Below are 14,353 nucleotides of genomic sequence, written 5' to 3'. Positions count from 1 at the left end.
ATTTATTTTTGCTGTGCTAAGATGGGGGTGCGTCAGTGTATAGGACAAAAGCCCCGACCTTGGGATTTCATAGCCCACGAGGGAGGCAGGTACATGATCCCGCCATTGCGATTCAGTGTAATGAGTGCTGTGGTGGGAAAGTGCGAGGGGGCCGTGGGAGCCTGCAGGAGGGCTGCCCCATGCGGGAGTTAAAGAAGGAAGGCTTCCTGGAGGAGGTGGTATCCCGGCCAGGACCTGAAAGATGAGTCTGGGTTAGCGAGGTAAAGGAATGGGGTCTAGGTTATCTCTCTTTTAAAAAATCCTTAAATGCTTTCCTGGAAAAAAAAAAAAAATCTTATTGAATGGGCTCTGGTAGTAGGAAGGGCCAGACTGTGTCATGGGATCCAGGCTCACACCCCTCAGGGATGCCCAAAATGAAAGTGCTTGGTGCAGTGAGGCTGGGATAGGGGGCCAAGTGCAGAGCTCCTGGCCTGGAGGAGACCACTGCAGGGGATGGATGTAACGTGGTACCGGAAACCTCCCCAGATGCTTCCAAGGAGGGGGCGGTGCCTGGGAGGCAGCTGGGGCACAGCACAGCTGCTGTGTCTGCACAGCTGGGCTCCATTCCCAGCTCGCCTGTCCCTCTCTGGGGCTCGTCTGGACAGCACTGTGCAGTGCAGTGTCACAGAACCCGGCTGGGGTTTGCTTCTGCTCACCCTGTCCCTTGCAAGGGGAGGGAAGGTGGTGGGCAGAGCTCGGTGGAACTCAAGTGGGTCATTAAAGCCCACATCCCGTGGGCCTTGAGGTGCCATCCGGGGCTGATGGTGTATATCGTTCCTCTCCCCAACAGCTACAGTCTCCGCCTGGCATCCCGGTGCCCTCCGCCAGCCGCCCCGTACATCACCAGGCAATGTAGGAATGTCAAGGCCACAGCGGCAGCCCAGTTCCAGGGACCCCTCTTCAAAGAGTAGACACTTCGCCTGCTCCCTGACAGGTACGAGGAGGGTGGGGAAGCTCTGGGGGTTGAGGGGCACCAGGCTTGGGTCTTGGGGTGGGCTGGGAGGCAGGGAAGAGGGCGGGCATGATCGCCTGGATGCTGGGGGGGCGGACACTGGGCCTTTCTGCAGGCAGGTGTGGACCCCAGCCCTGTCACTCCCTGGCTGTGGGACTGCCGCAAGGTACTCAAGTCTCTCTGAGCCTCAATTTCCACATCAGTAAAATGGGGAGGACAGAATTACAAGTGTCACATGTATGCAAAACAGGTAGAAAGTGCCTGGTGCACAGACAGCACTAGCAGTCACTAGCTATTTTAGGACTCGCAGTTAGCTGTGACTTTTAATTAAGAATGGCAGGGACAACCACAACAGCCAGCACTTACTCGAGACTTCTAGAGGTTTTAAGCCCACAGAAGATTGTGTGGTCTTTACTCCCACAATGTGTTTGAAAGTGAAAGTAACAGTATTCTGCAAATATAAAACGTAAACTTAATGTTGAACCTGAAGTCTCTTTCTAGATTTTCTGGTGGTAAAATCTGAATTCCATCATAGAAGCTGGACTTTCCCTCTCCAGGGGGGCTGGGCTTGGCCAGTGAGCTCTAGCGGGCCTGGACTTCTTTGTTGGTGACATGGCGTGTCTTCTGTCACTGTGTCCCTGAGACGGTGATGGGAGGACCCCATGTGCCAGGACACGGGGCCACCAGTTAAAAATACAGACCCCAACGTGCAACTCCAAACTTACTAAACAAGCATCTGGTGTGCAGGGCCTGGGAATCTGTATTAGCAGGTGGCCCCATGATTCTGGGACACATTGAGGTGTGGGGATCCCTGCTTAATGCAGCAAGGGCTGTTCAGGATGAGAACACAGTTGTTTCGGGCAAGAATGGGCTGAACTCTGAAACTTTGGGGTCTTCTGTCCTATACGTTCCTCCCTTTGCCTGTCCTGCTACCTGGTGGGCTCACTCGCTCCTCCCTTCCTGAAGCTGCGGGAGGCTCTGGGCTTTATTTCTCTGGGGATCAGGGAGCGGCATGGAAACAAAATCCGCTTTCTCCAGGGACTCTGTTGTCTTGAGCCAGAACTCAGCCTGTGTCTCCAGAACAAGGTCCAGAGAGGGCACGTGCCCCTGAGTCAGAATGCTGGGGGGCAGAGTTAAAATGTGCGCAAAACGCAGAACTGGGAGGCTCGGGAGAGGAGAGGCCCCAGGACAGTTCTGAATCCCGGCACAGCCCGGGCCCCTCCCTGTGGTGGCCGCTGCTATGTGGACGTCTGTGTTGATGGGTGCCAGGGTATAGCCTACAGCCCAGAGCAGGTGTTCTTTGTGGCCCAAGGCCGAGCCGGGCGTAGTTGGATTGATTGGGCCATGGACTGGGCCGTGACTGTCGGCCACTGCAGTCTCTGGTGGCGATGCGGGGTTTGCTGAGCACTGCTAATTCAGGCTCTGCCCCCGGGGGCCGGGGCATGACCCTGGAAGGATGCCTTCTCTTCCCTTACTAGCAGACATGTGCAGCTTCCCCAGCAAGGTGCTCAGATGAGTAGAGGCCCAAAGTAATTTTTGTCTGTGACTGATTTATTTATATTTATATATATATAATTTAAAATTATATGTGATGTAATATATGATATATGATTTATATATATATATATATAAAATATGATTTTAAAAACACCATACTTATACTCTTTGTCGTAGCTCAGGCTGCATAACAGAGTGCCGTGGACTCTGGGACTTAGACAAGACATTTACTTCTCACCGTGCTGGAGGCTAAGCCTCTGAGCATCTGAGGTCGGGGCGCCAGCATGGCTGGGTTCTGGTGAGGACCCTCTTCCTGGCTTACAGGGGCCACTGTCTTGCTGTGTCCTCAGTAGTGGAAAGAGGAGGCTCTGGTGTCTCTTGTGAGGTCACCAAACTGGTCACGGGGGCCCCTACCCTCCTGACCCCATCTAAACCTCACACCTTCCAGAGGCCCCACCTCCAGATCCCGTCACACTGCGGGTAAAGGCTTCCCTATATGAATTTGGCCGGGGAGAGGGGGCAGTTCCACATGTTTGCAGAATGATTTTTTAAGTGCTGTGACAGAGGATTTTAGCATGGGAAAGATGTGTGCGTCAAAATCCCCATTTCACAGGGAGGGAGACAGACACAGGGGCAAGTGGCAAAACTGGAGGCAGAACTGGAGGCATTTGACTCCCCGAATGGAGAGCCCTCCTCCAAGGGCTCTGTGCTGCCCCCCTCAAAGTCGTTGTGCTTATGGGGTCTGTTTTGAGGAAAGAGTGATGTCCTTGGGAGTGCCCAGGCCCTGGGACTGCGCCTTCCCTGCCGCCCTTGCCCGCTTAGAGGCTCTGGCTGGTTAACTCAACAGTCTGAACCCAGTGAGGAGCTCGCCTTTTCTCCACTGCTGACTTCTCGTGTGCCTCCCTCCTCTGGCCTTTATCAAAATTGTGGAAAGCCCAGGGCTTTCTGTTCACTTTTTGGCATAAAACACACCACCCTGTCTAGTCCTGCGAGAAAATGCCCCAGCACGTGCTCTCTGTCTCTCTCTGTTGCCTGAGGCCAGCACACTTGGGCCCTGGGGTCTTTGAAGGGGCTGTCCAGGGAAGAGCTTGGCGTCTCTCACTCATTTGGCCACTTCCCTGATCTTTCCCTTGGCTGCCGCTGGCCTTGGGTAGGCTTCCCAACACTGGTTGTCTCCTGGGGTTCTAGGGGCTGGGTGGGGTGACAAGAACCCTCCCCCTACCCGACAGCCTCTGCTCCCCTCCAGCCCCAGTGGTCCAACCCACAGCCCCTGCTGCTGGGGTCCCCACCCTGGAGGGCTGCTCCTCGGGCTGGGGATAGGCAGGCTGGCTTCTTTTGTGGATCCCACTTGATGACCTGCAGGTGACACACACCAGCCACACCAGATGGAGGAAATGCAGGCCACTCCTTCGGCTGGCCCCTCTCTCTGTGTTCTTTTTCTCCCCCGGCTCATTTGGGACACACACACAGGCCTCCAATAGGAAAGGAGGCCCCTGTTTCTTCAAGGTACCCTCATCTAGTGCCCCATCAAGAGATTTTGTGGGGGGGGGGTGGTTGGAATGGACCCAGTGTAGTGGTTTAAGTGTGCATTTTCTGGAGGTGAATCCAGCAATCCTGGTAGGTATTTCACTTCTCTGTGTTTCAGTTTGCCCATCTGCAAAATGGGTTACTAGTCATATCTGTCTCATGGGTGTACCATAAGGAGGGCACAGGTTAGTATACGAAAAGCCCTTAGGAAAGCGCCTGCCTGCTATGTCATAAGTCTGCAGTCAGTTGGCGCAGCTGTTACCGTTGTTCTCAGCCAATCATCACAGCAGTGGTAGAGTAATAATAATACTAGTTAGTGGTCAGAGTGGCAGTTCTAGCACTGATGACCAGGTCCGCGGGGCAAGAGAATGGAGCGCCTGAACTTGGCCCAGCACGATGCCAGGCTCATCTTCAGGCCCGGGCAGCAAGTGTTACTAAGTCCTGACAGCCCCCCCAACCACCTCCATTCCTGGCTCAGGGTCAGGGACTGTGGGTGGGGTGTCTGTGGCCGAGGCACGCAGGAGAAGCCGGTCCCCCGGAACCAAAAGCACTCACAGGCTCTGAAGTGGGCTTGACCCGGTTCAAGTCCCATGGCTGCCGCTTGTCATCAGCCTGACCTTGTAAAAATCACTTGTCCTCTCTGAGCCTCTGTTTTTCCGTGCCAAATGGGGATCTGGGGATCTGTGTCACCTGCGTGAGGGTTGTTGGAAGCATTAGAATGAAATCAGGTGGTGACGTAGTTGACTGTGGCAGAGTCTTTGGCAGGATTGATTGACGTGAACATCTGTGTCCCCGGATCCAGCAGTTACACCACCAGGGAGACACGCGGTGGGAATGCGTGTGCATGCCCACCAGAACCCGCGCACGGGGGAGGTCATACATTACGTGTGCACGCCCAGCACTTCTGCTCGGATGAAGTGTGCACACATGTGCCCCTGCACGTGTCCTCCGGACATAGATAAGCATGACTCAGGGTGGCCCCAGATTGGAAACTGCCCACTTGTCCTTGGCCGTGGACCAGCCAGATGAAGGAGGCACGATCCTCCCGCAGACTCCCGTAGCGAGGAGGTGGATGGGACCGCACGCACGGGCTCGGGAGGGACGGATCCCAGACATGTGCCGAAGGAGCCAGATGCAAAGTATACGGACGGATTGATTCCACTTATTTTAGTTAAAAATGGACAAAATCAGTCTATGGTGATAGAAGTCATAGTGTTTATTCTGGGGATGAGGGTTAGCGGTGGTCCTAGAAGAGAGCCTGGGATGAGGGCGAAGGGGAGGTGAGTCATGTTCGGTTTCCTACGTGGGAGCGGCTCACGCAGGCGTGTTCACAGTGAACATGCATCAGGCTGTGCTTTTCTGTGTGTCAGTGGTGTACCGCAGTCGGTCCTTTTATTTTTCATTTTTTAAAAAGATTGTATTTATTTGTCAGAGAAAGAGAGAGAGAGAAACAAGAGCAGGCACGTGAGCACAAGCGGGGGACACAGCAGCCAGAGCAGGCAGAGGGAGAAGCAGGCTCTCCACTGAGCAGGGAGCCCGAAGCGGGGCTCGATCCCAGGAGCCCGGGATCATGACCTGAGCCGAAGGCAGACACTTAACCCACTGAGCCACCCGGGTGTTCCACGGTTAGTCCTTTACTTGTAAAAATTAAGTGAGGTGATGCTTCAGCAGCCCAGGGTAGGCACTGAGGATGCGGCCACTGTTACCGTTTTTCTTTTCTTTCTCTCCTCAGCACCTGAAGTGACCTGGAATCAGTGAAGCCAAAGGGACTGGCCTTCTGCCCTACAGGGAGTACCGACCTATTCCACTTTCATGAGCCTGCGAGAGAAAGGAAGAGTGCGTGTGCGTGTGCGTGTGCGTGTGTGTGGTCTTCAGACGAGGGTCCCAAACCCCAGGGAGGCAGGAAGGCAGCTGATTCCACACCATGGACGACACTTGGGTGCAGCCGCTGGGACCGTGTTCTGCAGCTCAGCCTTCCTGCTAGGGGCGGGGGCCTCTCCTACTATGCAATTTTTCAAGAGCTCCTTGATCCTGCTTTTTGCTTCTCGAGTTGTCTTTTGCCGTGGCGGGGACTGTGGGCTGGCTCAGGGGTCGGCTCCAGTCCTGTCTGAGGAAGGCCTTCGGAGGAGGCCGAGTTTCCCTTTTAACCACCCCACCTTCCCCAGCCTTCCACCATCTCTGGGAATCAGCGGCGTGTGGACGTGTCGGACCCTCACTGATTGACCTCATTGGCCTGCGCACTTTGAAAACCTCCCTTCTTTGCCTGAGCTGCTGGCTTGAGATTTAAAATTCTACTCAGTCCATTTCCGGAGAAAGTCCCTGTCCCCATTTGCAGATCTGGCCCCTCCCTTGAGAGAGGCAGGGGATGGGACAGCATGTGGGGGGAGGAGGAGGGCTCCCCGCCCCCACGCCGCACCCCTCCCTGCTGTGCTTCTTTTGCCTCCCTTGGTGGGACCATCAACACCTTTAGTGGCTGACCTCCTCAGATTAGCTGAAAAGGGAAACAAAAATTGGGAAATGAAAAATAATTTGGAGGATTAAGAAGCACAGGGGAGAGAAGAGATTTCCAGAGGCCAGTCGCCTGCCAGGGAATGATGGAGCTGGCTCCCGCTTCGCACGGGACCACTCCGTGTCTCGGAGAAACGGGTGAGCTGAGCAGGAGTTTGGACCCAGTTCAGTGAGGGTCTTGGGTTTTGTGCCTTTGGGGCAGACCCTAGACACGGATGTCTGAGACCACTTTAGCGCTGTTCTCTCAGCTACTTTCAGTCGTGATGTGCTGAACCACAGTGGAAGGACAGCACTTGGATGGGCGTGAGTGGTCACACACAAAAAGGGACTTTTCTTTTCAGGGCTACTATGGTTGATCTTGCAACTCTGTAAATATGTACGTAGACACTTTTAAAAGCACGTATTTATGTCCCTGACTGTAAATGCCCCCTTTTTAAAGTTTTATAACTTGTGTTATTTAATTAATCAGTCGACTGGCTGCAGTGTAGGGTCTGACGATGGTCCGGGAGGAAGGTCTCACGAGACCCTCACATGGGCAGAAAAGTGCCGATCGCCGGCCTCCATTCAGTTTTCCAACTTGCCACCCAGCTCCAAACCATCGTTTGTTTTCAACTTCCATAAGCTGGCATCCTTTTGCCCACTCCGAAAATTAACCCTCACAAGCATGAAAAGCTGTGGCTGTTCCTTATCCTAACGATACGGTTTTGTCCCATAAATGTCGACACTCACGAACTGTACCCCAGCCTCTCGGTTCTGAGGGTTCCCGTTTGCAGCGGCAAGGAAGGCTCACGAATCCAAAGCTTCGAAAGTCACCTTCAACCAATGGTGAATTCCAGAAAATGTTGTGGGGGACTGGGGGACACTAATTTCTGCATGTGCAAATGTGTGGATCAGCCTTCGACCCTCTCAGACCAGCAGAAAAGGCTATGAGTGTCCCGGTCACAAAGACGGAGGCGGGGGGGTGGTCTTCTAAAGAGTGGTGTTTCCTGGTCAGTGGTGGTTTTCGGGCATGGGTGTGCATCACGGAAGAGAACGGTTCTGTATCTGCCATGTGAAGAAAATTAACAATAAAAGTGTGAAGCGCGATTGTAAGCAACAAGCCTGGGAGTGATCATGTTGGTTTCTGTGTTTTGCGTCCATTTTGGCAATTTCTGTGGGGTGGGGGTGGGTGGGTTGAGGCGGGCCCTGGAGGCCCCATTCCGACAAAGAGAGCAACGCGAGGTTTCAAGGAAGCTCACTGTGGAAATACCCTGCGGGGTGAGCAGTTTACTCTGTCCTCAGATCACTCTCCCTACCTGCCAGCCAGGAAGCTAAGCCATTTAACTGAGGCTAGACAGGACTCTGTGATTGTCAATACATGCTCCTCTTTAGCTTTATTGGGATTGCTTTTACGTACCGTACAATGAACCCACATAAGTCAGTGTACAAATCGGGGTTTATTTGTTTTGTTTTTTATATCTGGGACCGCGCAACCATCGGCGCGCCCGATTTCAGAACATCTTCAGTCATCCCCAAAAGAAATCCCGTACCCGTTAGCAGTCGCTCCCGATTTCCCCCACAGGTCTACTCTCTGTCCTTAGGTTCGCCCTTCCTGGACATTTCACGTAAATAGAATCACATGGTGTGTGATCTTTTACGACTAGCTGCTTTCATTCGGTGTTTTCGAGGCGTACCCAGGCTGCAGTACGTATCAGCACTTCATTCCTTTTTATGGCCTAATAATCCCATTGTATGCTTTTACTTGTGCAATATTTGGGACGTAGTGACACTTAAAACAAGGCATCACTCATTGTTGATCTGGAGCTCAACTGTGGCAGGTGTGCTGGATCCTACCCAGTAAGTCTGCCTGTGCATCAGTGACTCCAAGCCCACAGCTGACCTCCAAGCCACGGGACCATTTACTGTGAACTGCCATGGGCCAGATACTCCCCGCACATTCATTTTTTCCTATCAGGGCATCCCAGCAGGAAGGGTACCTCGACAGCCACTTCACAGGTGAAGGAACAGGCTAGACACCTTAAGCAATTTGTCCCGGGGTCACACAGCCGGCAGATGTAGGCTGGAACTGCATTCAGCCCTTTAGGGCCCAAAGTTCTGTGTTCCTACTTGTCTCTCGCTGCTGCCTCTGCTGCTGGTTCCTCCAGCTGTCCAGCCACCTGGCAGGTGGGAACACAACAGAGGTCAGTCCCCAGCTACCCAGAGCATAGCAGTCGGCTGCTGGACTTCGGCTCCCCCACAGGTGCCTGGCAGGATAAGAAGCATATGTTTAAAACTATGGGTTCTGTCCCAGGTGCGCGCCCTATTGGCCACGTGACCTTGCTTGGGCTTCCACTGGCCTCAGCTTGGTTCCTTGTTTGTACAAGGGGACGATCACCCAGCTTCCTGGATTCTAGCCACCACTACATTTGCTTAAAGTTAACTTATACCCCTCTGGGATCACCTGGCTGATTGTTAAAGGAGAAATCCCTGGTGTCTGCACCCCCCTCCCCGCCCATCTGTCGCATCAGAAGCCCGGGCGGGGTGGGGGGTGGGGATTGCTACCGGCCGGCCAGCTCTGCAGGGCCCAATAACTTTAACGCCCGAAGCATGTCTGGAAACAAGCATCCGGGCCTCAGGCAGACCACTGAATCAAGGGCGCCCCAGGGATTTGCATCAAGCAGGGTCTCCCGATGCTTGTTCTGAGCGTCAAGCTGTGCCTGGCGCAGGGCACCGCCAGGCCTGGGGGACGGGCTCCAGAGGCTCAACCCCGCCAGGTGCTGGGCAGGTCCTTAAGCCCGCCCGGGTGGCCCGCGGAGACCGGGGAAGCGCGGCGCTGGGGGCGGGAGCCGGCCGTAGGGAGCCCCGCACACCCTGCGCCAGCTGCCCGGGAAGGGTTAGGGCGGGGCGCGGGGTCAGGTTAGGGCGCCGAGGCGCAGACTCCAGGGCTGGCCGCGTTCCGGTTGCCCGGGCAACCGTTCCCCCGCCCTCGCCCCGGGTGCTCCTCCTTCTGACGTCGAGTGCCAGGTCAGGAGCAGCCCGACGCTGCGTCACGCTACGTCATGCGCCTCCCGCCGCCGGGTCACGTGGGCATCTCCTGGTTCACGTCATCAGGGCAAGGGGAGCGCAGGGCGGGCAGGTGGCTTGGCAGAGAGCCGGAGCGCGCACCACGTTCCCTCAGTACGTGGCTCTGACTGTCTCACGGTGTTGTGGCTTGTTACTAACCCCGCGTCGCGCGTGCTTTCTCACCGAAGCTTTCTGTCGTAATACCCCGAGCTTTCGCCTTGGTCTGTACCTGTGTGGGGAAGCGCGGGGTCTCCCCGGGACATCAGGGGACGGCTGTGCGCACCGCTGTCCAGACCCGAGGCTGGCGCCGGGGAAGCTGGGCCACCGTCCTGGGCACCTTGGCGGGAGCAGGTGGGCGTCCTCTCTTGGCCCCCTCGAGGGTGCCCCTCGTTAATGCTGATGGAGGTCGAAATGAGCCTGGAGGCCTCCGAGCCAGTTGGCAGAGCGGGTGGGTGCAGCGGGTCCCTGAGCTCCCTGCTCTGACGCGGGTGGCGTGGAGGCCGCCCCCCTGCTAAGGGGTGAGCTGAAGGCAGGCCCCGCGGTGGCAGGCCAGCTCCTGACTCGCCGGGCTCTGAGGGCGCAAGTTCTCCAGGGTGGGAGACTGGAAGCCTCAGACTGCCCCACCAGCCTTGCCATGGCTCCGCGTTGGAGACCGCGGTTCTGAGAGGGCCTCCTGGCCCGGGGTCTGCCCCTTCTGTACAAGAATTTGGCTGGTGGGGCATGAAGCATCTAGTGGAAGGTGGCCTGGGCCCCAGGGATGGAGCACGAAGTAAGTCTCTCTCTTCTGATCTGCCCTCCCACTCCCGGAGCAGGCTCAAATGAGGAGCAGGTTTGCTGGTGGGGTGAGGTAGGGGAAGGTCAGTGTCATGTGACTTCCAGTCAGTGGACTTCCATGCTGGTCCCTGGTGAGGGGGCCACTGAGAGTCAGCACTTGGAGGCCACTAAGAGTGTGGGTGTTTTTGGATTTTGCACCTTGAAGTTGTCCCATTTGTGTCTTCCGAGCCCTGGTCTTGGCAGCTTGTGATACTGTGTATTTCTCTGGACTGTGTGCCCATCTCTGAATTGATGTCACTATAAGAATCCTCTGAGGATTTCCTGTGCACTTAGGATAAAACCCAACTCCCTTCTCTGGTTTAGAAGTCTTACTGGCCCCAGCGTCACCTTACACACCACCATCTTCCTCCTTGCTCTCTCTGATCCAGCCATACCAATTGTATTTTTGCTCTGTCTTCTGCCACAGGGCCTTTGCACAAACTAATCCTCCTGCCTGCACTGAGTTTCCACCAGAAGGCATCCTTCCCTGACCATTCAGTCTAAGGTGGCCTCCCTGTCACCTGTCATTTGGCCTTATTGATTTGATTCACCACCTGGCATTTTCTAGTTTCTCAGCTTCTGTAGAATGTCAGCCCTGTAAGTGTAGATGGACCTTGGCTACTACATCCAGCGCCTAGTAGGCCTTCAGGGTTTACTGTGGGATGCACTGTAAGTCATCCCGGGGGGGAATATGACTTCAGAGAAGGTCTTGATGGGTTGGGGATTGAATGCAGCTGTAGGAGATTGGCTGGTTCGCAGCAGCCTCCGACCTGGGTGGAATTTTCAGCCATGGCCTGCTTCTGTGTAGGAGTCTCTCTGTGCAGACTGTTTTCATGGCCAGAGGGGGAAATAAGGTGGCTTTTCTTTTATACTTTTAAAAAAATGTATTTATTTATTTTAGAGAGAAAGAGAGTGTTGGGTGGAGGGGAGGAGAGATTTAGAGAGAAAGAGAGAGTTGGGAGGGAAGGAGAGAGAGACTGTCCAGCAGACTCCCCGTGAGCATGGACCCTGATGTGGGCTTGATCCCAGGACCCCGAGATTATGACCTGAGCTGAAATCAAGAGCAGACACCCAACTGACTGAGCCACCCAGGTGCCGCAGGTGGCTTTTATTTTAAATGTCACTACTGTAGACGTAGGGTTGTCAGGTAAGACCTGGCACATTTGAATTTCAGATAAACAAGGAGTGATTTCTTTTTTTAAAGTATAAATATGTACCAAGTATTGCATGGGACATGCGTCCACTAAAAAATGGTTTGTTGTGGGTCTGAAATGAACATGTAACTAAGCATACTGTGATTTTATTTGCCAAAGATGGAGACCCTCTTCAGAGGGCTAAGCCCCTGAGCTGTGCCCTTCTGGGACGTCTTGCCCGGTTCCAGCTCTTCTCTCTGAGCTTGTCAGCCAGCCCTGGCCCTCAGCCCGGCGGCTGGGGCGGCCGCTCTCCCCGCTTTTAAAAATAGCTCACGGCTTTGGATGTGAGGGCCACCAGTGTCAAGTGGGGCCCTGAGGGCTCTAAAGAGTGTTCAAGTGGCTTTGGACGCCTGCCCACATCTGGGGGTTGTGGCTCTGACTTTTGCTTGATGCCTAGGATTTTTGTTTTTTAAGCCATCATGTCTTTCTTGCCATCTGACGTGGAAGATTCTTGGACAGTGGTGCAAACAACTGGGCCAGTTTTGTCGTTGGCTGGGAGGATGTTGCCAGATGCTGTCATCCTTGGTCAAGGTACGGTTTCTACGGCTGTGCCCCCCACCTCTGTGCCTTCCCAGAGCCATGCTGGGTGAGACCTTTCATGCCAGCTGATGCATGGTTCAGACTTGCTTCACTTTACCCAAGTGCCTTCAGGTGTCGCTGGCCGGACTAAGGCACAAACTGGGAGAGCAGGGACATGGAACACTCAGGTGCTCACCTTGGAGCCCAGAGAAGTGTGGCCTGCCCTCTGGGTCATCCATCCCTTCTGTGACTTTGTAGTCCTAGGGAGTGTGCCCAGCTCCCAGTGAGCGTCTCACCTGTGTGTGCTGCCTCAGCGCCCTGGGCATGGGGCCAGTTCTCGTGTGATTCCTTAAACACCAAAATATTTAGTTTTCTCATTGGAAATCGTACGTTGAAGTAGCCTGAGAAAAATAGAATCCAAAGATCTCCCCAGATACCGACTGACCCTTCTGTGCCTAATCTGTCGGATTTTTATGTAAACAAAGATTAGCTAACTGGCTGTGCCACCAACCCACCAGTGTGACCTTGAGATGCTCTTGACCCTCCCCGTGCCTCAGTATCCTCATCTTTAACAGGGAGATTATTGCCGACCTTTCCTGCAGGTGTTTGGGGAAAGTTAAATTGATTGCTGTGTCAAAGGCACTTAGGAGAATGCTTGGCTTTGAGTATACTCGAAGGGTTCATTATGATCATACTGGGCTTTTACACTTGAAGATTTTTACGACTGCATTTCTCTTAATGATAGGAGAGGTGGCGGAGGGCACAGGTTGTAGTTAGCATTTGGATTACTTCTGCCTTTTGACGTGGGCATCCTTGTCCTTATTTGCCCACAGTATGATTTTTTTTTTTATTGGAATGGAAGTGGAATGGCCATGTTAAAAGGCAATAATTGATAATCCTTATTAAATACACACTGTGGGGGCACCTGGGTGGCTCAGTGGGTTAAAGCCTCTGCCTTCATCTCAGGTCATGATCCCAGGGTCCTGGGATTGAGCCCTGCGTCAGGCTCTCTGCTCATCAGGGAGCCTGCTTCCTTCTCTCTCTCTGCCTGCCTCTCTGCCTACCTGTGATCTCTGTCTGTCAACTAAATAAATAAAATCTTTAAAAATAAATAAATAAATAAATACACGCTGCGTACCAAGCCCTGGGTACATGTTTGCCTTATGGAAATCCCATGGAGGCAGGCTTTTTCATTTGTTCCAGTATTTATGAAGAAGCCATCTTCAAGAGGCTGAATGCCTCTAAAGTCACAAATGGTTTATTTTTTCATTTTTGTTGTGGCATAAGCTAGTGCTCCAGTTTCAGACTTCTGCATACGTGGCTGTCTGGTTTTCCCAACACCATCTATTGAAGAAACTGTCCCTTCTCTGTTGTCTCTTCTTGGCTCCTTCATTGTCACTGAATTGACCATAGATCTGTGGGTTTATTTCTGGGCACTGTACTCTGCCATTGATCTATGTATCTGTTTTTATGCCACTACCATACTGTTTTGAATACTAGAGCTTTGTAATACAGTTTGAAATCAGGAAGCATGATACCTTCAGCTCTGTTCTCTCTCAAGACTGCTGGGCCAGTATGGGGTCTTCTGTGTTTCTATGGGAATTTAGGAGTGTTCTATTTCTGCAAAAAAATGCCATTGGAATGTTGATAGGGATTGCATTGTATCTGTGGGTGGCTTCCCATGGGAATTTAATAGTATGGGTTCTTCCAGTCCATGAACACAGTGTATCTTTCCATTTATTTGTGTCTTCAGTTTTTCATCAGGATCTTACAGTTTGCAGTGTAGAGGTCTCTCACTTCCTTGGTTAAGTTTATTTCTAGGTATTTTATTCTTTTTGATACAATTGTAAATGGAATTGTTTTCTTCTCCTTTTTTTTAAGGCTTTGTTTTATTTTAGAGAGGAGAGGGAGCGTGTGTGAGCGTGGGGAGCAGGGGCAGAGAGAGAGGGACAAGCAGAGTCTGCACTGAGCGTGGAGCCCAACTTGGAGCTCGATCTCACGACCCCAAGATCAGGACCTGAGTTGAAACCAAGAGTTGGACACTCACCCAACTGTGCCACCCAGGCACCCCAGGACTGTTTTCTGAATTTCTGTTTCTAATAGTTTGTTATTAGTGTATAGAAACATAACCGATTTTTGGATCCCGATTTGGTATCCTGTAGCTTTACTGAATTTGTTGATCTGTCACGGCCGGCATGACAAATTGACCAGGAACGTGAGGGTAAGAGGATGGTGAAAAGAAATTAAGAGACAAAGAGTTGGG

At 53.2% G+C, this 14,353-nt stretch overlaps 1 protein-coding gene across 7 annotated transcripts in view; it reads left to right on the top strand.

Moving 5' to 3' along the window:
- The window catches only part of PRDM2 (PR/SET domain 2), a 126,858-nt gene extending 119,239 nt beyond the window's left edge, over positions 1-7,619 (top strand). For all 7 annotated transcript variants that reach the window (XM_032303214.1, XM_032303210.1, XM_032303209.1 and 4 more), the window contains 2 exons: positions 830-973; positions 5,748-7,619. In XM_032303214.1, the coding sequence (XP_032159105.1) occupies positions 830-973; positions 5,748-5,773 (170 nt within the window). In that variant the 3' untranslated portion in view covers positions 5,774-7,619. The remainder of the gene's footprint in view (positions 1-829; positions 974-5,747) is intronic.
- Positions 7,620-14,353: the final 6,734 nt, after the last annotated feature.

Source organism: Mustela erminea, chromosome 10 (genome assembly GCF_009829155.1).
Source record: "Mustela erminea isolate mMusErm1 chromosome 10, mMusErm1.Pri, whole genome shotgun sequence".
Lineage (NCBI taxonomy): Eukaryota > Metazoa > Chordata > Mammalia > Carnivora > Mustelidae > Mustela > Mustela erminea.
The sequence above is the reverse complement of the archived record's forward strand: the minus strand, read 5'-3'. Positions and strand labels throughout refer to the sequence as shown.